At 36.6% G+C, this 27,762-nt stretch overlaps 1 protein-coding gene across 1 annotated transcript in view; it reads left to right on the forward strand.

The window, feature by feature from the left end:
* The window catches only part of FBXL17 (F-box and leucine-rich repeat protein 17), a gene marked incomplete at its 5' end in the record, with an annotated part of 910,371 nt that overhangs the window by 310,777 nt on the left and 571,832 nt on the right, over positions 1-27,762 (forward strand). The window contains one exon of the mRNA XM_006872263.1: positions 18,012-18,142. Within this exon, the coding sequence (XP_006872325.1) occupies positions 18,012-18,142 (131 nt within the window). The remainder of the gene's footprint in view (positions 1-18,011; positions 18,143-27,762) is intronic.

Raw genomic sequence — 27,762 nt, forward strand, 5'->3', positions numbered from 1 at the left:
GTATTTTTTTCACTTTGTTAAGTTGGTAATACCTGCTCAGGGAAGCTACCATTTTTTTTTTTTTGTAATTTATAGCTCTATTACTAGAACTCTTCGTGTAATGTTTATTTGTGCTACATGTTCTTTTCAGCAACTGCAACGGGAGGTATCAATTTGACACTAGTAAAAAAATGAATGAATTCATCTTTATAATGACTTAGTTTGTGAAAGTCCTAAAAAGTAAAATGAACAAATGAGTTTCTGTGTGGTACCTATGCTTTGAAAAACTGAATATATGGAGTCTTGGTATGGCACTGTAGAATAATGCACTGGACTGCAAGGTCAGCCTGAGCCACAAGGTCAGTGGTTGAAACCCACCAGCCGCTCTTTGGAAACCCTATATAGGGTAGCTATGAGTCAGAACTGACTCGATGGCACTTAACAAAACAACAACATATATATATATGTTGTGGTGGTGTGACGTGATGTGGAGTCACTTCTGACTCATAGTGACTCTGCATAGGGTTTCTGAGGCTTTAAACCTTTACAGGAGCAAAAAGCCTCATCTTTCTCCCACGGAGCTGCTGGTGAACTTGAACTGCTGACTTTGAGGCTAGCAGCCCAACTTGTAATCCACCATACCACCAGGGCTCCTGTATATAACTATAACTATAAAATAATTCGGTAGACATTTCACCAAAGAACATGTTCAAATGTCCACCAAATGCATGTAAACGTGGTCAGTGTTAATTAGCTACCAGAGATATGCAACTCAAAACCACAATGGGATACCATTTAACTTGTGCTAGGATGACAAAGATAAAAATCAGAAACAACAGAATTCAGTGATTGGCTGAATGAGTAAAGGAGGAAGAGTGGGATCTGTCTGTCTGTCTGTCTGTCTATCCATCCCACAAATATTTAAGAGTTTGAAAGAGAATATTTGTGTGTGAGCATTTACTTTTTATGCAAACTCAGCTGTGAATGTGGTGGAGCTTGCAGCAGGCAAAATGCTGAAAACATCCTAGATATTATCAAACATCTTTAGGTAATGAATTGATAGTCCTGAGGGCTCAGGACCTTGGTTTCAGGGGACACCATGGTCAATATGGCATAACATAGTCCACAAAGACAATGTTCTGCATCCTGCTTGGGTGAGTGGTATCTGGGATCTTGAAAGCTCATGAGTGGTCTTTTAAGGTGCAGCTATTCATCTCTTCATGTGCAGGAGAAGAAAGAGTGATGAGAATTGAAGAGGTTTGGAATTAGTTACTCCAGTGGGCTAAAGGAGCATATGAGAACATCAGTCTCCATGACTCTGAGACCAGAAGAACTAGACAGTGCATGGCTACCTCCTGCCAACTGCCCTAAAAGGGATCACATTAGAGGGCACTAGATAGAGTGGGAGAAAATGTGGGGAACAAAACTCAAAATTATTTAATAGTAATTTTTAAAAAAGCGGATTTATTGCCCAGAAAGAGACCTGAGGATCTGAGACTATGGCCCTTGACCACTCTTCATAGCTGGACAGAAACTCACCTTTGTGGACCAATTTTAGGTTTAATAAAGGTGGCAGTGGTGGTGGTGGGGGGAGCAGGGAGCTGGACAGCAACATGAGCAAGATATGCTCACCATGAAATCGTCAATCTTTCAAAATCAAAAGTGCAACATTTTCCTAAGGACAAAAGTTGAGAAGGGATGGAAAGTGGGGTGGAATGCGAATAGCAACCACAGGGAGGAAGAAGCAGGATAACTGTTGTTGCATGGAGTGGATTGTAATCATTGAGTTAAAACAAAGTGTATGATTGGTTGAATGTAAAGTTGGTGATCTTGCCTGTAAACTTTTACTCAATTCACAATAAAAAGTTAAAAAAAAAATACTATTAGAAAATTCCATGTCAACATTAATGCCCAATAAAGACAGTTACAGATATAAAAATTTTATAACTTAACCTCACTTATGATGTGCATAGGCACAAAAATACAAAGAAGATGAGAAAATAAATCTGAAATCCTAATGTAGGCAGGATGTGGGGAAATTGTAAACCTTATTCATTGCTGGTTGGATTGTAAAGTGGTACTACTGTTGTGGAAAACAGTGTAACTGTTACTCAAAATTCTCGCAACTAAGGAGCATTCTGAAGGAGCTCTGGTAGCGTAGTGGTTACGAATTGGGCTGTGAACCTCAGGAACAGCAGTTCAAAACTACCAGCTGCTCCGCGGGAGAAAGATGAGGCTTTCTGCTCCCATAATATGTACAGCCTTGGAAACCCTGTACAGGGTCGCTATGAGTTGGAACGGACTCCACCGCACATAAAAACAACAACAACAAGGGGCATTCTGACTGTATTTCTTCTAACACAGATTTGCTTTTTTTTCTGGCACCTAACAGCAATGGTATATTTAATATTCACCAACACCATAATTCGAAGGCATCAATTATTCTTTGGCCTTCTTATTCAGTGTTCAGCTTCCATTTGCATATGTTGGTGTTAGGTGCCTTTAAGTGGGCTCTAACTCCATGGGAAACACTGCCCAATTCTGCATCATCCTCACAAATTTTATGCTTGAGGCCATTGCTGCTGCCACTGTGTCATTCAGTCTCATTGGAGTTCATCCCTGTTTTTGATGAACTTCACTTTACCAAGCATGATGTCCAGGGACTGGTCCCTCCTGATAAACATGTCTGAAGAATGAGAGACAAAGCCTTGTTATGCTGACTTCTAAAGAGTATTCTTCCACCTGGCTTTTTTCAACACAGTTCTTTATTGTTCTTGCAATCCATGGTACTTTAATATTCATAACACCATAATTCAAGTGCATCATTTCTCCTATGGCTTTCCTTATTTACTGTCCACCTTTCATGTGCATATGAAGCTATTGAAAACACCATAGCTTGGATCAGGTACACCTTAGTCTTCCAATTGACATCTTTGCTCTTCAATATCTTAAAGTGGTTATGTGCAGCAGATTTGCTTAATGCAGTTTGCCATTTGATTTCTTAACTGCTGCTTCCATGAGTGCTGATTATAAATTCAAGCAAAATGAAGTCTCTGACAACTTCAATCTTTTCTCCATTTATCATGATGTTATTTATTAGTCCATTTGTTTTCTTCATATTGAGGTACAATCCATACTGAAGGGTCTGGTCTTTGATTTTCATCATTAAATATTTTAATTGCTCATCACATTCAGCAAGCAAGGTTGTATCATTTGCATATAGCAGGTTGTTAATGAGTCTTCCTCCAACCCTGATGCCACACTCTTCTTCATATAATCCAGCTTTTTGGATTCTATATAAACATGCAATTTGAATACATAAACATAAAAATTGAATAAGTATGGTGAAAGAATACAACCATGCCACACATAATTTCTGATTTTAAACGATTCAGTATCACCATGTTGTGTTTGAACAACTGTCTCTTGGTCTGTGTATATGTTCCTCAGAAGCACAATCAGGTATTCTGGAATAACCATTCTTTGCAATATTATCCATAGCTTGTATGACCCACACAGTCAAAAGTCTTTGTGTAATCAATAAAGCATAGGTTAACATCTTTCTAGTATGCTCTGCTTTCAACCAAGATCAGTCTTGATGTCAGTAATGTAATCCTTAGTTCTGCAGCCTCTTCGGAATTTAGCTTGAGTTTCTGGCTGTTCATTGTTGATGTACTATTGTAGCCATTTTTTAATTATCTTCAACACAATTTTACTTGCATGTGACATTTGTCTTACATATGAGGTGATTAAAAATACCATGGCTTGGGTCAAGTGCACCATAGTCTTCAAAGTATTTTTGTTTTCTAACACTTTATCAAGTCTTTTGCAGCAGATTGGTGCAGTGCAGTGTGTTGTTTGCTGTCCTGACTCCTGGAGTTCTGGTGTGGCACTGTAGAGTAAGCACTAGACTGCTAATCATAAGGTTGGCAGTTCAAACCCTCTAGCCACTCTTTGGATCCCAATTGTTGTTAAGTGCTGTCAAGTCAGTTCTAACACATAGCGACCCTGTACAGGGTTTCCGAGGATCAGCTGGTAGGTTTAACCCACCAACTTTGTGGTTTGCAATCCAGTGTTTATCCTGTAGCACCACACCATGAGTTGTACCCATTACAGGGCTGTTATGAGTCAGAACTGACTTGAAGGCACTTAATAACAAAAACTTCTGCTTCCATGGGTGTGGCTTTTGGATCCAAGTAAAAGTAAATCCTTGACGATATCATTCTTTTCTCTGTTCATCATGATGCTGCTTATTGGTCCAGTTGTAAGGACTTTTTTCTTTTTTTTACATTGAGTTTTAATCCATACTGAATGGTGTATTCATTAATTTTCATCCGTAAGTACTTCAAGTCCTTTTTGCTTTTAGAAAGCGAGGCATGTCATCAGCATATCACAGATTGTTAATGAGTCTTCCTCCAGCCCTTATGTTCCCATTCTCAGCCCTGGCTCTCAGATTTTTTACTTGTTATGTGTACTGAAAAAGTGTGGTGAATGGGTACAATGCTAATGTATACTTTCCTAATTTTATAGCACTCAGTATTGCCTTGTTCTGTTAGAACTATTGCTTGTTGTTGTATGTACAGTCTCTGCATGAGGACAAGTAAGTGTTCTAGAATTCCCATTCTTTGAAATGTTATTCATAATTTGTCATGATCCACCCAGACAAATATCTTTGCATAGTCAGTGAACACAGATAAACCTCTTTCTGATGTTCTGTGCCTTATAGAGTTCCACAAATCAGGTATCACAGATATGATATGGATCCATATCATATCTGTGATACCTGATTTGTGGTACTCTATAAAAAATATGTCTGCTCTCAGGTTTTTTTTCATACATTTGTCAATCTTGGATCCTTAAAAGCAAAATAATACCAATGTACCTGAGAATGTAGCCCGATTTATGTCTTTTGCAGTCTTCATCTGGCTCAAAGAAGAAAACAAATTTGGTCAGCATCTTGGATTTCCCAGAAAATATTCTGGCGATTATTCCTGTTCCTGGGTTGTTATACTTCTATAGTTGCTAGAAATGCCATGCCTACCCTCCCTCTTGTGTTATTTTCCTGTGGGCTAGTCCTGTGCCTATTTGTCTCCAGATCTTTTCTTCTCTCTAAGCATACTTTCCTTTATCAAAGAGGGAGTTCATGCTGCAGACTATATTTAGTGGGATACAGGAAGGCCTAAGAGTGGGAGAAGCTACTTTATGTTATGTAACATTTATGAAAATGACTCTGTCTCCTCATGGTCCCAGTCTTCACAGGTCTGCAGCAGTTCTGCTAGCTTGTGTAGATGACCATGCTCTATGATTTCCAGTAACACTGTGTCTTCCTTTTGGCCCTCTGACTTAAAGTTGTTGATAGATTCATTCTCTTGCTAAATCTCTGGTTTTCCCTACCATCCTCAATTTTTGTTTTCAGCTTCTTCATCATAGTAAGCAATTTCATTCATGTCGTTGTTAGGTGCTGACGAATAAGTTGGTTCCAAACTCCTAGTGACTCTATACACAACAGGACTAAACACTGTCCAGTCCTGCACCATCCTCATAATTGTTGTTACACTTGATCCCGTTGCTGCTGCCTCTAGGTCTGTCTTATCTCCTTGGAGGTCTTCCTCTTTTTTACTGACCCTCCATTTTACCTAGCCTTCTCTGGGTATTAGTCTCTCCTGACAACATGTCCTAAGTTGGAGAGACAAAGTCTGGCCATCTGGGCTCCTAAGGAGCATTCTGTCTGTACTTCTTCCAACACAGATTTGTTTCATCATCTGGCAGTCCATGGTATTTTCAGTATTCCTTTCCCATACCCTAATTCTTCTCCAGTCGTCCTCATTCATTGTCCAACCTTCACATGCATATGAGGTGATTAAAAATACCATGGCTAGTATCAGGTGCACCGTAGTCTTCAAGCTGGTGTCTTTGCCATTTAACAATTTAATGAGATTGTGTGCAGCAGATTTGCATAATGCAATCCATCCTTTGAATTTTCCACTCCTGCTTCCATGAGTGTTGATTGTGAACTAAGCAAAATAAAGTATTTGACAAACTGCAATCTTTTCTCCATTTGTTTTTGTTGTTAAGTGCTGTCAAAGTGGTTCTGACTTGTAATGACCCTGTATAGGGTTTCCAAGGAACAGCTGGTGTGTATTAACTGCCTACCTTGTGGTTCTCATTCCAATGTTGATGTTACTTATTGCTTCAGTTGTGAGGATTTTTATTTTGTTTACATTGAGGTGCAATCCATACTGAAGGCTGTAGTCTTTAATCTTCATCAACAAGGATTTTAAGTCTTCTTTGCTTTCAGCATGCGAGGCTATATCATCTGTATATGACAGGTTGTTAATGAGTCTTCCTCCAATCCTGATACCACAGCTTCTCAGATTACTTGCTCAGCATACAGAATGAATTGTGTCACTGTGGGTTAATGCACTGTACTGCAAGGTCAGTTTGAACTGTAAGGCCAGTGGTTCAAACTCACCAGCTGCTTCTCAGAAACTCTAAACAGGGTCTATGAGTTGTAACTCACTCTATGGCACTTAACAACAACAACATACAGATTGAATAAGTATGGTAAAATGATACAACCCTGGCACACACCTTTCCTAATTTCAGACCATTCCATGTCCCCTTCTGTTCAAATGACTGCCTCTTATTCTATGGTCAGGTTCCTTTTGAGTACAATTAGGTGATCCATAATACTTAATCTCCACTATGTGCTTGTCATGATCCACACAATCGAAAGCCTTTGCACAGCAAGTAAAGCAAAGGTAAGCATCTTTTTGGTATTCTCTGCTTTCAGCCAAGGTCCATCTGATATCTGGTTTGAACTTCTGGCAGTTCCCTTTCAATATAATGTAGCTGTTTTTGAATTATCATAGCAAAATTTTACTTGTGTTTCATATAAAATGATGAGTGTAAAACTCATGTTCCCCCATGTAAACTATCACTCAGTTCACAATAAAAACTTAGAAAATTTTTTTTACTTGTGTTTCATATTAATGATATTGTCTGATGATTTCTGCATTCCATTGGTTCACTTCTCTTCAGAATGTGCACAAATATGGATCTCTTGTAATAGTGGTTTCTGTTTTTGTATTTAGACCTTACTTGAATACCTTCCATTCTGTATCATTCTGGGCTTCTTAACGTGAAAATAGATTTAAGACAATATAACTGATACCTTTCCCTCTTAGAAACTGTTAATATCAATGGAGATCAGAACACCAAGAAGAGCACTGCGTGTAAGATTTAAATTAGAATTGATCCTTCTTGGTTTATCACCTTGTGATTAGCAGTCCAGTGCTTATCTTGCATTTCTTGATTATTTCTGCATTTTGTTGGATCACCTTTCTTTTGAATGGGCACAAACAAATATGAATGTCTTCCAATCTGTTGGCCAGGAAATTGTCTTCTAAATTTTTTTAATAAATCAGTTAATACTTTCAACATTACAGATGTTTTTTGAAACATCTTGATTGGTACCCCATCAGTTCCTGGAGCCTTGTTTTTTTTGCTAATGCCTTCATTGCAGTTTGGAATTCTTTTAATAGCATAGATTCTTGGTCACATGCTTCCCCCCTTTATTAATTAACATCAGTTTTTTATTAATTTATTTTGGTACAGTAATTCTGTGTTTTCCATCCATCTTCCCTTGGTGCTTCCAGTGTCATTTGATACTGCAGTTTGAAGTGTGAGTGTTATTGTCAGTTCTTTCGGGTTGAGAAATTCTAAGCATTTTCATCTCTTTTCTTTTGTTTTCACTCCAGGTCTTTGCACATTTTATTATAATAATAATATGTGGTGTTGTTAGTGCCCTTGAGTTTGTCGCAACTCATAGCGACCCTGTATAGGGTTTCCAAGGAACAGCTAGTGAGCTTGAACTGCTGACCTTTTGGTTCAAACTGACCTTGTGGCTCAGTGCTTTGTCCTAAAGTGCCACACCAGGACTCCATTATAATATGAGGGACCTTCAGAAATTTCATGGGCGAATGGAATTAAAAGTTAACCATTTTTTTCCATGAAGTTTCTGAAGCCCTCTCATACTTTACCTAGTCTTTTTGAGCTATCCTATCCTGTGAATTTTTTTTTTTTTTTTTTGTCGCTGGAGAAGGATATCATGTTTGGTAAGGTGGAGGGTCCGAGAAAAAGAGGAAGACCCCCAATGGACTCAAGCATGGCAACAGTAGTGAGGTTGGCCCAGGATCGGGCAGTGTTTCATTCTGCTGTGCATAAGGTCGTTATGAGTCGGTACCTACTTGATGGCAGCGAACAACAACAACAATCCTTTGAAATCTGTTCTGCTCTGATTCATGATGATTTCACCATTCACTTTAGTGTCTTAATGTTCAAGAGCAAGTTTCAGTCTCTTCTGACATCCATTTTTGTGTTTTGTTTCCTTTTTTTAAAATCACCTTTTGCTTTTTTTATGTTTGGTGTTCTTGATATCACACCACATTTTTCAGCTCTTTGGTCATTATGTTCAATGCTTTAAATCTATTTTTGAGATGGTCTCTATATTCAGGTGGGATATAGTAAAGACACTGTGACTCCTGTGGATTTGGTTTAATTTTCTTTAGCTTCAGTGTAAAATTGCATGTAAACAACTGTTCCTCAATTGGCCCTGGGTCTTGTTCTGAGATCATTGACTTTCCCTATCATATCTTGTTGCAGATGTTGTTAGTTTGTTGCCTTTGCATTACATATGGCAAATTCCACAGGCATTGTTGTTAAGTGCCATTGAGTCCATTCTGACTCATAGTGACCCTGAATAGGATTTGTGAGGAGCAGCTAGTAGGTTTAAACTGTTGACATTGTGGTCACAGTCCAGTGCCACACCAGGAGTCCAAAGAATAAAAAGAGCTAATTTCAGACATAATTTTAATCACTTTTTACTCTGAGATTTTTTTAGCTTTAGGCTGAGGTATGTAAATGAGAATTTAAGGCTAAGAGATTTAAACAATGAAATTGAATCCCAATTGCATATTCTAATCTAAACCAGGAAGGAAAAAAGAGACATTTTTTGAGTCAAGATATAATAATACTGTAACACTTTTAGAATGGCTTGTTGTTGTTGTTACGTGCCATCGAGTCAGTTCCAACTTACAACAAGAGACCCTGTATAGGGTTTCCAAGGAACAGCTGGTAGGTTTGAGCCACCTTCTTTGTGTTTTGCCGTCCATTGCTTATACTACAGTGCTTCACCATGAATTTCCTAAATTAAAAATATATGCCATTTCTCTGTTTCATACCTTAACATATTTAGATATTATGAGTCAAATAATTTGATTGTTTCATTTTATTAGACAGTGTAATTTCAGGGGCCAGTGTACAGATCACTTGGATTGGATATAAGCTCTCATAATGGGCTAATACATTTTTGTCATTTTACTACTTTCAGAAAATCAAGGATGCAAAGCTTTCACTGTTAAAACATTGCCAAAACTCTTGACCCATTGAAGTGTGATATGTGGGTTCAAGTGACTGAATTGGTTAAAAATTCCATACACTGTCTCTTATTTTGTAGATCTCTGAACTTAGTATGGGAAAATGAAAGAGAGAAGTACACAAGCAGTCTAATTAGGTGAAGCAATCTCTCCTTGCTTGCATTCACATTTGACTAATTTACCCTTAATTTATTTAAGCTTTGATTTTTTTTCCTTACTTAAATGAAGCAGTGTGAACGTTTTATTTTTTAATTGAAGAGAAGTTCTGATTCTTAGCTCCTGCTGGGTAAAAAGTGACAGGGCTACTTAGTGCTGCTAACATTAAGTGCTGTTTGTAGTTCGTTATGAGCACTAGATATCTCATATGGAGACAAAAAGGAATTTGGTGGAAAGAAAAGTCCTAGAAAAAAGTCAATTAGAGACTGTATTGCCTGTCAGAGTGAAAGAGGTGGAGCGGGAGCATCGTTCCTGAATTGGTGTATTAAAGAGCAGAAATCCAATTAACAAATTCACATTTCTGCAGCAGAAGACAGTGATTAAAATTTTGGTGAGCTACTCAAAATTCCTGTCACATACATCAAAACTCTGACAACTTAAAAAGGACTTGTTTGTTTGTTTAATAATCTGCATTTTATAAACAAATATGTGAATAGCGATCTGGTTATGCTTCTGAAATTATCTGTAATTAGAGAGGATGATATTTTTTTGTTTTTATTATTTAATGCTTACCTATTAGTGAATTTTATGTTCAGATATACTTTCAAAAGCATGTAGCATCAGAGCTCCGGATTATGCATTTGATAGAGCTACAAGAATAGCAACTCGATTTCTAGAAATTAAGTAAATTACATTACCTTAAGATTTCTATTGGATTTCACCTTCATTCATTCAGTAATAGGCTTTTAAGAAATGCAACTAGGACTGCACATTAGGCACTAGTAACACAAAGATGCAAAAGACATGGTCCCTGGCTTGCAGTAGCTTGCTTTTGACTCCAGTGGGAGGAACATACACTTAATTAGACCAAATTGTAAAGCAGCGTGTTTAATGCTGTGGTGGAAGAATGAGTAACATAGGTGGGTGTAGGGAGGACAGAATGTCTTGCTTTGTGAGAATCCCCGGAAGACTTTACAGAGGAGGTTCTCTGGAGCCATGAAGGCTGAATAATGCTTTGATAGACTTAAGGAAATAAAGCCATCCTTACAACTGCAAGTACAATATTGTAATATTGTTCATCTTTTTTTTTTTTTAAGAATTGGGCTATCCTTTATGTATTATAGGAATCTTGGTGCATTGTAGAAAAAACACTGTACTGCTAACCACAAGGATGGCAGTTCAAACCCACCAGCTGCTCCATGAAAGAAAGATGAGACTCCCATAAAGATGAACAGTCTCAGAAACCTTATATAGAATCACTATGTATTGGGAATTTATGGCAGTAGATTTTTGGTTTTATGTATTACATTTTATTCCTGAGGGGAACGTATGTTGGTATGTGTGACTTTTTAAAATTCATTTTAAATTGAGTCATGGTGATACAGTGGTTAAATGTTCAGTTGCTAACCTTAGGGCAATCATACAGGGGCAAATCTACTCTGTCCTGTAGGCTTGCTATGGGTTAGAACCAGCCCATTGGCAGCAGTGGGTCTGGTCTGGTCTGATGTTGTAAATTGTAAGATTACTATGAATGTAGCTAGCTAATCTAATACATTTATACATTTATGTATAATGAATAATTTATAAGAATACATGCCATTTATGTGCTGATGACGCCCACATTTGTTTGACATTTCTCCTTGGTATCTAATAGGCATCTCAGACATAACATATTCAAAGCACAGCTATCTTTTCCTACCCATCTGCCAGCCATCTTTGTTTATATATGGTTCTGCCTTCCATCTGTTCAAACAAAAAACCTTGAGCCCATCCTTGACTCCTTCCTCTCTTTCTCTCATGTGCTATAACCCTACTTGCCAGGACATTCTGTTCATTCTGTTTTCAAAATATATCCAAACTCTGGTCACTTCATACCACCTCCAGCTACCATCACTCTGCTCCAAGTAACTGACAGTTCTTGACGACATTAATTCAAGTGGCTTTTCTTTACATTTACCTTTGCTCCTAGCATGGCCCAATAGGATAAACACTGGACTGTTAACCGCAAGGCCAGTGGTTCAAAGCCACCAGCTGCTCCTTGGAAAACCTTATACAGGGTCACTATGAGTCAGAACCACGGTCACTATGAGTCAGAACCAAGGAGCGGCTGGTGAGCTTGAACTGCTGACTTTGTGGTTCAAACCAGCTTTGCAGCCCAGTGCATTGACTCCAAGGGGATCTGCTAGGCCAATTAAATTCAAGTTAGAAAGGTCAGCTCAGTAAGTTATGGTGCTTGCTTTTTGGAATTCCAAAGGAATAATCTTGATAAAATTTCTCAAAGAACTCAGGACAATCACAGGGATTTATTATGAAGAAGTTTTAAGAGCCAACTTGATGGCTCTTAACAACAACACAACTTACATTTTAGACTTAATCATTAGAAGCTAGAATGATCCTTTTTAAATGGAAGTTAGATCATCACACTTTTGCTCAAACCTTCTAGTGGTTCCCACTTCCTATCTCACTTATGGCCCTTGTTCTCTCTCTCTCTTTCTCTCTCCTTTTTTATTGTGAATTATGTGATAGTTTTAATGGGAGAACATTAACTTTATATTCATCCTCTCGTATTTTGTTTCATTGCAATGATTATTATCCCCTGCATGCATCATCAAACAACCAAAGGGTACACCCTGCAAGCCTGCCCCCGGCTGTCATAGTTCCCAATGGCTCCATCTCTCCACGTCATTGTCTCTGGCTCCATCTCTGGCATCACTGCTTCTCTGGATAGAGTCCTGCACTCCACTCTTCTCCGTTGATGGTCCCAGGGACCTCCTCTCCTGGACTTCAAAATCAACCACTCCCCTCCTTTTGTTACAAAATGTCTACCTTTACATTTGCAACACTCACAGTCAGTCCTCATAGCAGTTATTCATGATTGAATCACAGAGTCTTATCCCCATCTCCTTTTATCAGCCCTGTCCAGACAGGTTGGAAACCAGTGGAGATTCTACATACCTCGCACCCTTTGGAACTAGGCTCCCTCTAGAAAGCTTGTAAGCCAGTCACTTCTTGCCTATGTAGCCCCCCACATCATACATGCATGGGTTTATTCCAAACAAAGTGTTGAAACATGTTTCTGTAATCTGTGGATGGCTGCAAATAAGTTTCCTAGTAAATAAGTTCTTTCATCACAATGCCTTCAAGAAAAAAAAAAAAAAAGGTCCAAAAAAGCGGGGAGTAATTAAGCTTACAATCCAGGAACAGAGGACCCTAGGACCATCAAGGGAGAAGAGTAGTAGCAGAATATGGGACCCTATTCAGAGAAGCAGCAACACCTGAGATGGAGGCAGAGATGATGGCATGGAGAGATAGAGCAGCTGAGGACTCCAGACTCATGGAAAGAGAAAGACTGAGCATTGGCGGTCATGAGGCAGGCTTGTAGAATGTGTCCTTGGTTTGCTTAAATGATTATATATTCTGAGTGTTTTTTGTATACACTCCTCCTCCCACAAAACAAACAAACAAAAAAACTAAACTAAAAAAAAACACCAAAAAACAACAGGGGGAATAGAAGCAAATGCTCTAGAATGATGATACACTGAAGAGATTGTAATCATTGCAATGAAACAGCATAAAACCAATGTTCTCCCATGTAAACTATCACTGTATTTACAATAAAACTTAGAAAAAGAAGAAAAGGTCCAGCCAGAACAGGCTTCCAAGGACATCTGCTTAATGTTGTTAAGTGCTGTTGAGTCGGTTCTGACTCATGGTGACCCTGTATTGGGTTTCCGAGGAGTGGCTGGTGAGCTTGAACTGCTGACCTTGCAGTTCAAACCGACTTTGTAGCCCAGCGCATTAACATCCACAGTGCCACACCAGGACTCCTAGGGGGTCTGCTAGGCCAGTTAAATTAAAGTTAGGTCAGCTCAAAAGGTTATGGTGATTGCTTTTGGGATCCCAAAGGGGGGGTAATCTTGATAAAATTTCTCAAAGAACACAGGACAATCACAGGGTCTTATTTATTTATTTATTTATTTATCTATCTATCTATCTATCTATCTATCTATCTATCTATCTATCTTAATGTTTTATTGTGAATTATGTGATAGTTTACATGGGAAAACATTCATCCTATAGTATATAATTTCATTGCTATAGTTGCAGTCCCCTCCATGCATCATCAACCATCCAAAGGGTATACAAAGCATGCCCCCCAGTCATCAGCACACAGCCCCTCTCCCTCTCTGAGTCTAAAGTCCCCAACTGCTCCATCTCTCCATGTCATCGTCTCTGCTTCCATCTCAGGCATCACTGCTTCTCTGGGTAGGGTCCCGCTCTCTGCTCTTCTCCCTTAGGCTGAAAAGTTAATCACTCTTAGGCTGAAAAGTTAATCACTCCCCTCCTAGCTACAAAACATCTACCTTTACAATTCCAACCCTCACAAGCAGTTCAGTTAACAATTATTCACTATTGTATCACAAGAGATCCATCCGGATTTCATTTCATCAGCCCTGCCTAGACAGATTGTATACTACTCAGTGGAGAGTCTACCTTCCTTCACGCCCTGTGAATCTGGCTTCCCTCTTGAAAGCTTGTAAGCTAATCACTTCTTGCCTTTGTAGCCCCTCCATTTTGGGCAGCCCATGTCTGAGTTGCCCATCCCTGTCTACTCTGTGTATGGAGGGGGTGGGAATGATCCTTGCTGTAAGGATTTGTTCCACAGGGGCTTATTATGAAGGAGTTTTAAGAAAATTTAAAATTGCATTGGTGAGGAAAAAAAATCATATTGGCTGCACCGCCTTTCCTTCCCCCTCCCATCAGTACACCTTATTCGAGGGTAGCAAGGACTGTCCTAGAAGAACTTCTTTGGGAAACGTCTCTTTATTAACAACGAAGTCCTTATCTTGCCTCTTCAGTTTTCTTTTGGTTCCCACAACTCAAAGTACATTTAAAAGGAACACAATTTGAGTCCTGTGACAATCCCAAAACTGCTGGTTTGCTGTAAATTGAAGAACAAAGAATTCTTCAGGAAAGGGTTAGAAAGCTAGAAACACTTCACCTTCAAAAGTGTGTAGACCTAGATGGAAAATACATTGAGAAACAATATTTTTGCATTTTTGTTTTAATAAAGGTTTCTGTGATTTTGTAGCAATACTTTAAAAGTTAGCCTCAAGTCATCTTTTCAAGAAGACTGTGCTTGACTATCCTATTTAAAATTATAACCCATTTCCTTCTTCTGCATTGGTCTTTACTCCCCTTGTCTTGTTTTATTTTTAACATTCTATGTAATTTGTTAGTTGGATATAGCCAGTTATTGAATCTAACATCTTTCAACATTCTAGTCCAAGATGAATTCAACTTTCCAGAACACTTCACAGTTCTGTTTCTCCTCAGAGTGGTTCCTTCTAACTCCTTTGCCTCATCACCAGCCAGATTAATCTTCTTTATTCACCTATGATCTTATCTCTCACCTGCTCCTATGCCTTTAGAAAGGAAAACCATTTCAAATGCAAAAATAAATTCCAGAACTTTCCTCTCAGGACTTTCACTGTCCATCCTTATTACACTTCAAAATCCACTTTGTTGCTGTTTTTACTGTCATCAAGTCAGTCCCAACTCATAAGACCCTGTATAGAGTTTCTGAGGCGTGGCTGGTGGAGTTGAACCTCGTATGGTGGTTAGCAGTCCAGGGCTTATCCTATAGTACCACACCAGGACTCCTGATAGCACTAAACCTGCTCAAATCCCTCTCTCCAAATTCTGATATGTTAAAATTGCTCTCAATACACTCATTTTATGCCAGTAACTTCCAAGTTATCAATTTGCTAGACGTTAGATATAGGGATGTTGTTAAAGCAGTGGTCTGATCAGTCTTCTGATTGTAATCATTGTTGCTAATTGCCATTGAGTCAGTTCTGGCTCATAGCAACCATGTATATGGTTCCCTAGAAGTGGTTGGTGAGTTTGAACTGCCAACCTCTCGGTAGCAGCCCAATACTTACCCTATGGAGCTACTAGCTCCTCTAGCTTTCTATGTTGTTGTTAAGTGCCGATGAGTTGGTTCCAACTTACAGCAATCCTATATAGGGTTTATGAAGAGTGGCTGGTGGGATTGAACTGCTGACTTTGTGGTTTGAAATCCAATGCTTATCCTATAGCTACACACCAGGACTCCATAGCTTCCTTTAGCTGTTTTTATATGAGCCATCTTTCTCGCCATGCCTTTGATCTTTCGCCCCATATCCTAGCACTTGACAGGTGATTTTTCAGATGACTGGGTAGTGCTGATCTACAACCCCAGTAGCACTTCATCAGCAAGGCCTTCTATCTTAACTCTTGATTTTGCTCCTGAAAAATTATAACTGATTATGAAGAAATCAGTTCAGTAAGGTCAGCATCTGGAGGACTGTCAAGGAGTAATCTAAGTGTTAATTGACATTTGAACTTGTTTAGCAATACAGACATTTCTATTCTTTTCAACAAGGATCACCTCTAACTGGCCTCATGGAAGAAACCATCCTTGGTAACTTGAAGCAGTGGAACACCCATACTGCCTTTACCAATGTACTTGTGAGTCCTCATTGTTTCACTCACTAGTTAGCCTGGAAAATGATTTCATTTTTTTTACTTTCCCAGGGCCTTAAGAAAATTTGGGAACCATGTGAGATCTTTTTTATAATCTTCTGAGCCTGTGTTTTCTAAGTAACATTTTAGTGTCTCATTTTATATTTAAGTACATGGCCATACAAAAAATTGACTAAGCTTAGTCTTTAAAATGAATTTATTAGAAATCATATGTTTCCTAACAAAAGCAGTATTAAACTGAAAGTTGATTAGCTTCATTCTACATGCTCATCTGGCTTTCTTTCAAAGTACTTTCCCTAAATGTTTAAAACTAGGAGTGAAGCATTTAGAAGCTCTTGGTTGTAAGGCGTTGCTTATTCAAATCCTCTGTGATTTGTATAACCCAATACTACCACTGAATTATAAGGAAAGTAAATTTAATTAAAATGTCAGTTTCCTAAATGTAATTATTTGTTTCAGACTCTGAAGAATTATTTTAGGTAGAGTTTTTATGAAACACTGGAGGGCACTATTATAAAATTCCCAAGCAAGGGAATGAATGTATGTTATGAATTTGACAGAGTTGTTTGTGTGGAGTTTTGAGTAAAAATGCCACATCCCATAGAGGTGCTAGATAAGTGTTTTGTAATGATTCTGATTGCTGGGAATTAGCCTTCTGTAACTGCGTTTGTATATTGTCATATTTCAAGTGGAGCTGGACAAAATGGTTCTAGGGAAAGCCATGTGAGCTTTGTGTGTGACTGTCAGCGCATGAAAAAATGTACCTTAATTAAATCTCAGAGTAAAACACACTTTAAGATCTCAGAAGAATGGGGAAAACATGAGAGCTGAAGTAAATCTGTTGCCTTATGTATGAGCTTCTGCTTTATTGGAAGGCAAACGGTACATTTAGGGATAATAAATACAGAGCAGATTCAGTACCAAAACAAGTCAAATCCCTGCCACACTTTGCATGTCTTCTGCCTCTTCTTCTATCACATCTGTCTGCCTTTAGTATGCGGGCTCACTATCCAAATGGACATTGAATCCACTTGGATAATCCAGGATAATCTCCGCATCTCAGAATGTGTAACTTTAAGCACATATGTAAAATCCCCATTACCACATTAATTTATTAAGTTGTACACATTTGTAAGGGTGTGTGTCGTTATCTGATCTACCACATTCCTCCAGATTATTTCTACGCTTGTTCATAGGCATAAAATGTTTTATTTAAACTGTAATTTATCTGTAGATGATAATTAAGATCCTACACCTTTATGTGAATGAGTTTAATAATTTTCTTTGGGGACTAAATATCAGAGGAAGAGAGGAACTTTAGAAAAGAAGTGGAGGAAATGAAGAAAATGGGAAGGCATTACCCTGAAAAAGTCTTCACTTCTTGAACAGTGGTTTATATTGCTTTCACATGAAAAGACACAGCCACTATAGTATAATTTGGAGTACATTGATGAAATATTATCAAAAATCTCGGAATTAATCACTTCCTAATATTTCATCTTTTAAAAAGGAGAAAATTTATACAGAGGTTTTATTATCATGATGTTAAATATCTGAAATTGAGTTGTTTTGGAGAGTATAATCTTATGAACTATAGGCATTTAATGTAATATATATAAAGATTTTCCCTTTTATTGGACAATAGATTGCTGACTTTTGATTTTTTTGATGCCTCAATGAAATCCATTGGATTTTAATATTTGTTGAAATTCATATGTTGAAATCTACATAGATTTCTTAATTGACTTCTAATTTAGTATGTTAAATATTAAATTAATAGTTTAATGAAATTATTCTGGAATACTTAGTCTGTTTTTATATTGTACAGTGGCACACTACCTTTTAATAAGCTATTTTTATCATTTTTGTGAATGAATAGAAGGTTTAACTTTTTCATTTTATTTATCTCAGCTAAGAAACCTTTCCAGCTTGGACCTACGTCATATCACTGAACTGGATAATGAAACTGTGATGGAAATTGTCAAGAGGTGCAAAAATCTTAGCTCTCTCAATCTCTGTCTGAACTGGATCATAAATGACAGGTAACCATTGTACCATTGAAAAAAATACACTTTTCCAGAGGGAAACATGTGTTCTATGTACCAAATACTAATTATCATTATAACAAGGCATGTCCGTGTTAAAATTAAATGCAACCAAGTCCTTTCAAACTGATATGTCTAAAATTTGAAAACCATTTAGAGGTATACTTTTAATCCATCCAATATTTATATTTGCAACAAAGTTTTTATGTGTTTTGATTCAAATGTTTTCCTAAACAATTATAGAAACAGCAATCTATTGCATTTTCTGTTTGTCTCCCATTCAGGATTTATTGTTTATTTGCCACTTCAATATTTCTGCAGCATTTGTGGTTGATTTATTGTTCACTTATCAAGGAAAATGATTCTGAGAAACTGTCTCAAACGTGGCTCTGACCCCTTTTCAAGAATGACATTTTTGTTCTCTGTATAAATATAATTTGTTTTGAAAACAGAAGACAGTTTAATACATTGTGAAGAAATGTGTAAAATAGGAGATCTTATAAACATTTTTATAAATCCATTTTTCTTTGAAACATTGAATGATGTAGAAAAACCTTGGAAGCAGATTTTGTAATGCTAATAGGCGTTAGATAGGAGTTATAATTACTTTACAATAATTTTTTAAATTAGGTCATCAAAAATATTTTGCTTTAAAAAATGCAAAGTAATATTTTAGCTAAAATTAGAACCTGTATCAGAAATGTAGCATAAAGTTACAAGTTTGTGTCAGTAAATGCTTTAAATTCAAGACCAACTCCCCATTTTAACTTCCACCTGTACTTTAAATAAATTCTACCTTTCCAAATTAGGATAAATTACATTCACAAAAATTTCTTAAATTATCCTGAATTACTATTTAAGTTATGTGATAACTTTTGATTTGGCTCTTAATATTTTCTTGCAAAATTTGTCTAGAATGAGGACTTAATCATTTAGAAAAATATTTATTGTTTTTATTAATGTCATTGCTGTTAAGTGCGGTGGAATTGATCCTGACTCATAACGACTCTATATAGGGTTTCCAAGGAGCAACTGTTGGGTTTGAACTGTCACCTTAAGGTTCAAATAGGCCTTGCGATTAGTAATTTGTTGCTATTGTTAGGTGCCATGAAATCGGTACCGACTCATAGAGACCCTATGTACAATAGAATGAAACACTGCCCAGTCCTGGGCCAACCTCACAATTGTTGCAATGCTTGAGCCTATTGATGCTGCCATTTTGCCAATCCAGCTCTCCTGGGGTCTTCCTCTTTTTCTCTGACCCCTCCACTTTACCAAACATGCTATCCTTCTCCAGTGACTGGTCCCTCCTGAAAATATGTCCGAAGTATGAGAAATAAAGTTTGGCCAGCCTGCTCTCCAAGGAGCACTCTGGCTGCACTTCTTCCAACACAGATCTGTTGGTTCTTTTGGCAGCCCATGACACTTTCAATATTCTCCCCCAATACCATAGCAATTAGTAATTGTTATCATTAAATACACAAAAATCTAAAGAATACTGAATGATATAAATTTTTTAAGTAAAATTTTCTCTGAAATTAATATTTTCCTGCATAGTTAATATGGCAATTTAAAATAATTTAAAACTTTTTTTCAGGACAAATGATGTTAAAAGGCCATAAAAGCATTATACTGTGATTTTATGTATTTAAATTATCTTAATGTTGAAATAAACCTCTTGCTGAGGCAATAAACTAAAAGGAGAAAAAAATGTTTCTGCAACAAAATGATTATGAAAATGATTGCCATTCATCCAACAATTTTTTTATAATATAGCTGATATGTAAAAAGAGTCAATTATTGGAGAATGCAAAGGCAGATAAAATGTAATCTGTGTATGATTGTAAAAGTTATCTTGTAAGTAAACATTTTGCTTAGGATTTATATTATCTAAACCAAAATATTTTAGGGATTTCTAATCTTCTAACTCTTCAAATTCTCATTTAGCCATAGCTGGGAATTTACAAATAAAAAAGGAGGCAGAGCTTTCTTCAGCTTTCCTTCTCCTGGTTAGATTCCTTGCACTCAACTGTGCTATCTTACTTAACCACAATGGTTATTTGGTATTTGATCTTAAGTATATCTACTGTAGAGATTTATTTGCATGGAATGAAAGTGTATTTTTATGTGTTTAATGGAAAAGTTTGGATTAATTGAGCAAGCATGCATTTTAATGAGTCTGAGCAGTAGAGTTTTAAAGAGCAGACGCTTAGGTTTTAATTACACTACTTTCACTTATCCTGTGTACTGTAATAGAAGTTTCCAACATTAAAACCCACTTTGCAGTGTCATCTAAATTACTCATCTCATTGTTCTTGCTATACTGTATTACTAAGCTAAGTAATATTTGTAATTATATTGGTATAAATCTAGGACTTCCCGTCAGACTTAATTATAATTTTAGCACTTAGCTGAGATGGGTTAGTAACCTTTCATATAGAGGGCACTGAAATTCACTAATGCATTTAGCCTATCAATTAGCTTCTGCTTTACATTTGTTCATTATTCTTTTACTTCAGTAAGTCAGGAAGCATTTATTAAACCCCTACTAAATACATGGTACTGTGTCTCAGACTAAGGGACACTGAGTTCCTGCTTGTCTCAAAGGTTGCTCTTTGTAGGTGACATAAGACTTAATGAGTAAGATAATAGTGAGCCTTGTAAGGATAGAGGGGAGGAAAGCAATTTTTATTACCCCAAGTAATTGATAGACCTTTTACCTGTGTTCTTATTTCACCTCTACAGCTTCTGTTCAAGGGACGTCCATACTATTACTATTAAATTTATTTCATTTACTTGACTTTTCTTTGGCTTTCCAAATGGATGGGTTTATATTTCTTTCAATCATTATTACAGTAAAAAACTAATTTAGGACAAAAAAGAAAGAAAACAAATGGCTAATCAGTTAATTAAGTTCTGTTTCTATTTTGCATTTTATCACTGGTATTCATAATTGATATGTTGTTGTCAATTACAACTCACAGTGCCCTTGTACAGGGTTTCTGAGGAGCAGCTGATGGATTTGAACCGCCAGCCTTGTGGCTTCAGTCCAGTTCTTATCCTACAGCAATGTGTGAAATTCTCAATTTTTAACTCAGTTCATTTTCCTTTACATTGTAGGTATACTGTTGTTGTTAAGGTCTATCAAATTGGTTCCCACTGATAGTGACCCAGTATAGGGCTTCCAAGAAGTAACGGGTAGATTTGAACCACAGACTTTGTGGTTAGCAGTACAGTGCTTATCCTACAGTGCCACACTAGGACTCTAAAAGTATGCTAGAACTTTTATCTATTATTTTATACATAACACATTAAATGCATCTATGTTTAACATTGCTTTAATTTGTGTTTAGAGAGTTAAACAGCATAGTATTTCTTGTATTCAGAAGGATGGTCTAGGAGTCATCTGACATTTGCCATTACTTTTTAATACAAATAAAAGCAGGTAATTTATGAAAAGAGGGCACTGTCTATTTCTATCAATGGCTTAAATTTAACATCTGGTTGTTACATCTCCTCCACTCCCTTTGACTCAAAGTTTATTGAAATTTTTATTTGTATTTGTTATAAATCTTTTGTTATTTCATATGCAATTTGGTACTCAGCATCTTTGTATGTTTCCTATACAGTCCATAGCATTGTGCACTGGATATAAAAAGTAGATATGCAAAAAATTGAAATGATTCTGAGCATCTTAATAGAGATATATAGATAAATTGCTCTCTTATTTTTGTTTGCCAAGAAAAATTAAATGAATTCTAATTGATTCTTTGTAGATTTTTACTAAGGCTCTTTTTAATTTTTAAATTGACTTTCAGAGAGCATGTTTAATATCCTCATTTTCTATATACAACATTAACTCTTTAAAAAGTTAGTTCACTCGTATGATATAGAAGTCTGTTATCCAGTATATGATCCTTTTATTGACAGATGACCATTCTTTTCTCATAAATGAGAATAACAATACAGGATAACATTACTGGAGAAATAACAGATTCTCTAGAATGCATTAGCAAAAAATACAATGACCAGTCTGTTTATAGGCTGGTTGTTAAAATAAATTATGTTGCCAACTATTTGATCTTGTCCAGCTAGCTAGAATTTTACCTTATGAATTTGCAGGCTTTTTATTTAATTGAATATATTAAACTTGTAAAATGTTGATAACTAAGAATACGCTAAAGAGTCAATTTGCTGTGCAAATGTTATATTTGTGTAAAGGGGACTAATGCCTCAGTGCACACTGTAAAATTGATAGAAATTTAAATCTTAGACTGGTGTGACCTGCTTCTTTCAAGTATATAATAACATTTACAGTATGTTGCTATTTCACTTTATGTATGTTACAGTTTAGAATATCAACTGCAGGTATTTTCTCTTTAAATAAGACTTTTAATAAGGCTATTTGAAATTGAAAACTGGTGGGCCACAGATGAATACAGTTTACTACAGAGTTGTTTTGTTTGTCCTATTCAATATTTTTGAAAAATTTAATCAGCTGTCAACACTTTAAAAATTGAAATAATTTATTGACGGTTTTCCAAAATGGAAAACACACTCTCACTGTTATTAAGGCAAAAGTCTTCTGAATTATAAGGAGGATTGAACTATTGACTAAACTGCTCCCAACTTCAAGCCCATGCTTTAAATTTATTTTTAAGAAATTTGTTTGTCATGTGATATGTGCTTAGCATTTCATTCATGACTCTTATTTGGATGGCTGTTACGGAGTTTATTAAGAAAAACCTGACTACGATTCAGCCTCTTTCCTTTCATTAGTCTTTTCGGTCTCCTCAGGTTGACATTGTCGAGTGACAGATTATTCCACCACCCCTTTCAGGGAGACTGACAGCACCCTGGCTCATGTAAAACTCAATGAGGCTTTATATAAAGATTTTTCTAACTCCCTTGATCTTCTCTGGATGTTTATTCTGTTTCTTCTTTCAAATTTCCGTTGATTCAATAAAAAACGGTGACATTTAAAAATAAAGTTCAGAGAGGATTTGAGCAGGTGTTGGCGATATAAAATATTTGCTGAGTGTCCATTGTGTTTTATTTCCAAGAATTGTTTTGTGAACATATGCTATATATTGTATTTATGTGTTCAAGGACTGGGTGGATAATCTACTATCTTCCTGTGAATGTCATGTCACAGTGGACTTAGAATTTTATTTCATTTCGATCCCCTAATATTACTTAATTCTCCTAGAGACAGAGGTTTAAAGATTGCCCAAGGGGGACAGACATATCCATTAAATCCAGCAGGCATAGATGAATTCGAGTTTGAGAATATTTTGTTTTCTATTAAAGTTAAGTGGTCTGGAGGAGAGGAATACATTTTACCTTGGAGTGTTGAATGCAAAGTTTGGACAATTTTCTCTCATAAAAACCTGAAAAGTTAGAAATAAAGAGACAGCAAAAATGCTGGCTGTTGAAACAGCTCTGGGTTGGGCTTTATGGCTGCACTGTTTTGCTTCTGTATTATTTTAGTCTCCATACTTTTGTTTCCTAATAATGAATGTGGTTTGGCTTGTTAAGTGGAGATTTAGTAAAACTAGATTTCAGCTTATTTGTATAATCCACTGTACAGATTTGTGTCCTATATTTTTATATATGTTACTTATTCTAGGAATATTGGATGGTAAGGAAAGAGTGGAATTTCCTAAGTTAAGGACACTTACTTGAGGTTGCCTAAAAACATATATATTCATAATTATTTGAAAGGCCATCCCTAGAAGCATAGTGGAGTCCTAGTGTGGTGCTGTGGGTTAATGCACTAGACTGCAAGGTCAGCTTGAACCACAGGGTTGGCGGTTCAAACTCACCAGCAGTTACTTGGAAACCCTATACAGGGTTGCTATGTGTCAGAACTGACTCGATGGCACTTAACAATAACAACAACAAAAGCATGGTATGGTATCAGAGTAAGTAATAACCAAACCATCTACAAAAATTATGCATTCTGTGTTCTGAAATCCTGGTATGCACTGTGAGTGAATGTGCTGCACTGCAAGGTCAATTTGAGCTGTAAGGTCAGCAGTTTAGGCTCACCAGCTGCTTCTTGGAAACCCTATACAGGGTCGCCATGAGTCGGCACTTGACAGCAACAACAACCATGCTCTTCTCTCTATTAGACCCCTCTTTAAAACCATGATTGGATTCAGAGTATTTTCTCTTTCTTTTTTTCTAGACCAAGGATATTGAGTATAGCTAATGATAACTATCATTTTCATTGCATATTTACTATGTGCCGGACACTGTTTACATACTTGGTTTCAATGAATTTTTACAACAGTCTTGAGGAAGGAATTGCTAATGGTGTTTTCAACGAGAGACTTAAGGTACAGGTACGTTACGCAGCTTCCTCTAGGACTCACAACTACTACTAAGTGGTAGACCAAGACTAAAACACATGTTTGTGTGTCTTCAATGCCTAAACTCTAATCAAGAGGACTCCCAGTACCTTACTCTGCTTTAGACATAAAGTGACAATTTGGGGGACTTTAAAAAGCTCATGGGAAAATGGAATTAAAAGATAATGTTTTCTTTTCATTTTTCCAGGATGTTTTTTGAAGCCCCCTCACATATCCTGGCTTTTTTATGGCAGTCCCAGTCCATGCGTTTTATGCTGGCACTAATTCAAGCTTAGCATTTCTGTTACTCCCTTTGTAAACATTCCAGACATGGAGAGACCAATAGTTTCATTTTAGATGGGCTTTAAAGAGCTTTAAAGATACCAGTCGCTATTCACCAAAGTAGGATATAGAACATTGTCTTTGTGGACTGTGTGCTAATATTAGTTTATAGAATTCTCTCAATTTTTATTGTGATCTTACATGTAATGGTAATTCTGTTTGTTTCTGCTTTGTTTTTGCATTATGAGGATTAATTCATAAATAAACATTTTGTTTATAATTATTATTATAGAACTGTAGGATCATATTATGGGTATTCCTACTCCAAATGCTGCTACTACTTTTATGTTTTTCAGGTAATATGAGGATGAGTAAACATATATTAAGCATTTAGCTTGTGGTTAAAAAAATAATAACACATTGCCATCATATATTTTAAGAAAGTTATGTTTTAAAATAAAAATTCATAGATGAAATACATTTATGTTATGTTATGAATGCAGTGCCATAGGCTCATAGATTTGGAAGCTTCCTAACCACAAAATTATTTTAGAATTGCCAACAATGAAGAAATTCTCCATTTACTGATGAAATTGATGCTACTTGATTATTTGGACAGGTATGTGACCACCCCACCCTTCTTCTTCTTCCTTGAAGAGTCGTCTTATTCTTAGTCCCCAAAATCAGAAACAGTAATTAAAATAACTTGCTGTTGTCAAAATTTTTAAATGTATGATAAATGAAGGCCAGTAAATAGTGAAAATATGAGAAAGGTGATTAAAACTGACAATTTACTTGTAAAAGGCTTGAGATGATAAATATCTCCTGTGATTAGTTATTAATTTAGTGCAAGGAATTTTGCTTCAGCAGAAAATGTTTTATGAACAGTGGCATAAGGAAATATTTTAGGCGATAGGTGCACACATGTTTAACTAGAGGAGAAATTGCTCAAATTTGATTGGTAATAATTAAAAATGGCAGAACTGACATGGATGTGGCTGGACTACTTTCTTTGTGACATTCCTTACAGAAATTAATAAAGGGGTGCTTCCTGAAGACATGAAGAAGACCTAGTACTTCAGCTTAAAACACTTATGCCTCATGAAAAAGGAAAGATTTTATGCATATGTATATTCATTCCTCAACTAATAAAATAATGTCGGTAAAAAAAAACTCCTCACTTACTGAAGTGTTAAGAATTCAAACTTGTTTCATTAATTGTTATAATTGCAATAGCACTAGTAGTTTCTCTTAAAATTAACATGAATTCTTTTATGTTTAATAAAAGGATGAAATTAAAATGTTAGTTCTATAATGAAGTGTTAACATCATTCGTATTTAGCTGGATCTGTAGCACGTGGGCAAGGAGCTCTAGTAGCATAGTGTTTACGAATTGGGCTGCAAACTTCAAGGTCAGCAGTTCGAAACTACCAGCTGTTCTGTGGGAGAAAGATAGGCTTTCTGCGCCCATAAAGATTTACAGCTTAGGAAACCCTGTACAGGTCGCTATGAGTCGGAACTGACTCCACAGCACATAACAACAACAACATAGCACATGGAGTCCTGGTGTGGTGCTGTGAGTTAATGCACCAGATTGCAAAGCCGTTTGAAATTCAAGGTCGGAAGTTCAAGCTCACCAGCTGCTCCTCGGAAACCCTATACAGAGTCACATGAATCTGAACTGCCTCTATACTAGTTAATTAAGCCCAAGGAGAGAGTTAAAGTTTTGTTCTCTATATGGGTGGGAAAAGTATGTGTGTCTATATGGGGATATATGTATGTATGTTGTTAAGTGCCATCGAGTTGGTTCCAACTCAAACAGCGACCCTGTCCAGGGTTTCTGAGGAGCACCTGATATGTTTGAACCGCCAACCTTGAGGTTCAAACCAACTTTACAGTCCAGCTCATTATCCAGGACTCCAACAACATACGTGTGTGTGTGTGTGTGTGTGTGTGTATATATATATATATAGTTTTTTCTTTTCTTTTTTTTAGGAGGTGGTGATGATTATGGTAATATGTATGTGTGTGTGTGTGTGTGTGTATGTATATATATATATATATAGTTTTTTCTTTTCTTTTTTTTAGGAGGTGGTGATGATTATGGTAATATGTATGTGTGTGTGTGTGTGTGTGTGTGAGATTTTTCTTAGCTCTGCTTGTGGTACTTTTAAGTGCTGCCCTTTAAGTGTATGTTTAGTATTTGATTAATTACTACTATGAACCTAAACATACTGATTAAGGCCAGGTTCATATTAGTACAATTATCTGGTTAATTGCTCTGGTGCAAATATAGGCTAAAAAATCATCAGAACATCAGGTTGTGAAAGCCATGGCAGGAGTTTCAAAACCACCAAGCATACCTAGTGCAAATCACATCAGCAAAGCAATTAATTTAGGCTAATTGCTTTTCTGTTTGTTCAAGATGCACTTTGGAGCTGTCTTTTAAAATCATGGCAATTAAGATTAGTAAGCAATGCAATTAAAAATGTTAGAATAGTCACTATTTTTTAAAACAGTGATAACTATCCCATATGTACCTATCTGATATATCTTATCACCCATATAGTACTTTGAAATAATTAAAAGAGAGTAAGGTTAATTTAGAAATTTTCCAATATTTACTTTAAAAATTAAGTCGAGTAGATTACTTCTTCCTAAACTAATCAGGATAAGGAGCCTTTGTGGGTCGTGGTTAAAGCACTCATCTGGTAACCAAAAGGTCAGTTGGAACCCACTAGCAGTTGTGAGAGAAAGATGTGGTAATCTGCTTCTGTAAAGCTTTGGTGGTCTGACTCATAGTGACCCTGTACAGGGTTTCCGAGGCTATAAACCTTTACAGGAGCAGAAAGCCTCATCTGTCTCCTGCAGAACAGCTGGTAGTTTCCAACTGCTGTACCTGACGTTAATAGCCCAATTCATAACCACTATACTACCAGAGAATCTGGGAAAGCCTGTGGGGCAGTTTTACTTTGTACAAAA

Source organism: Chrysochloris asiatica, unplaced genomic scaffold (assembly GCF_000296735.1).
Source record: "Chrysochloris asiatica unplaced genomic scaffold, ChrAsi1.0 scaffold00189, whole genome shotgun sequence".
NCBI lineage: Eukaryota > Metazoa > Chordata > Mammalia > Afrosoricida > Chrysochloridae > Chrysochloris > Chrysochloris asiatica.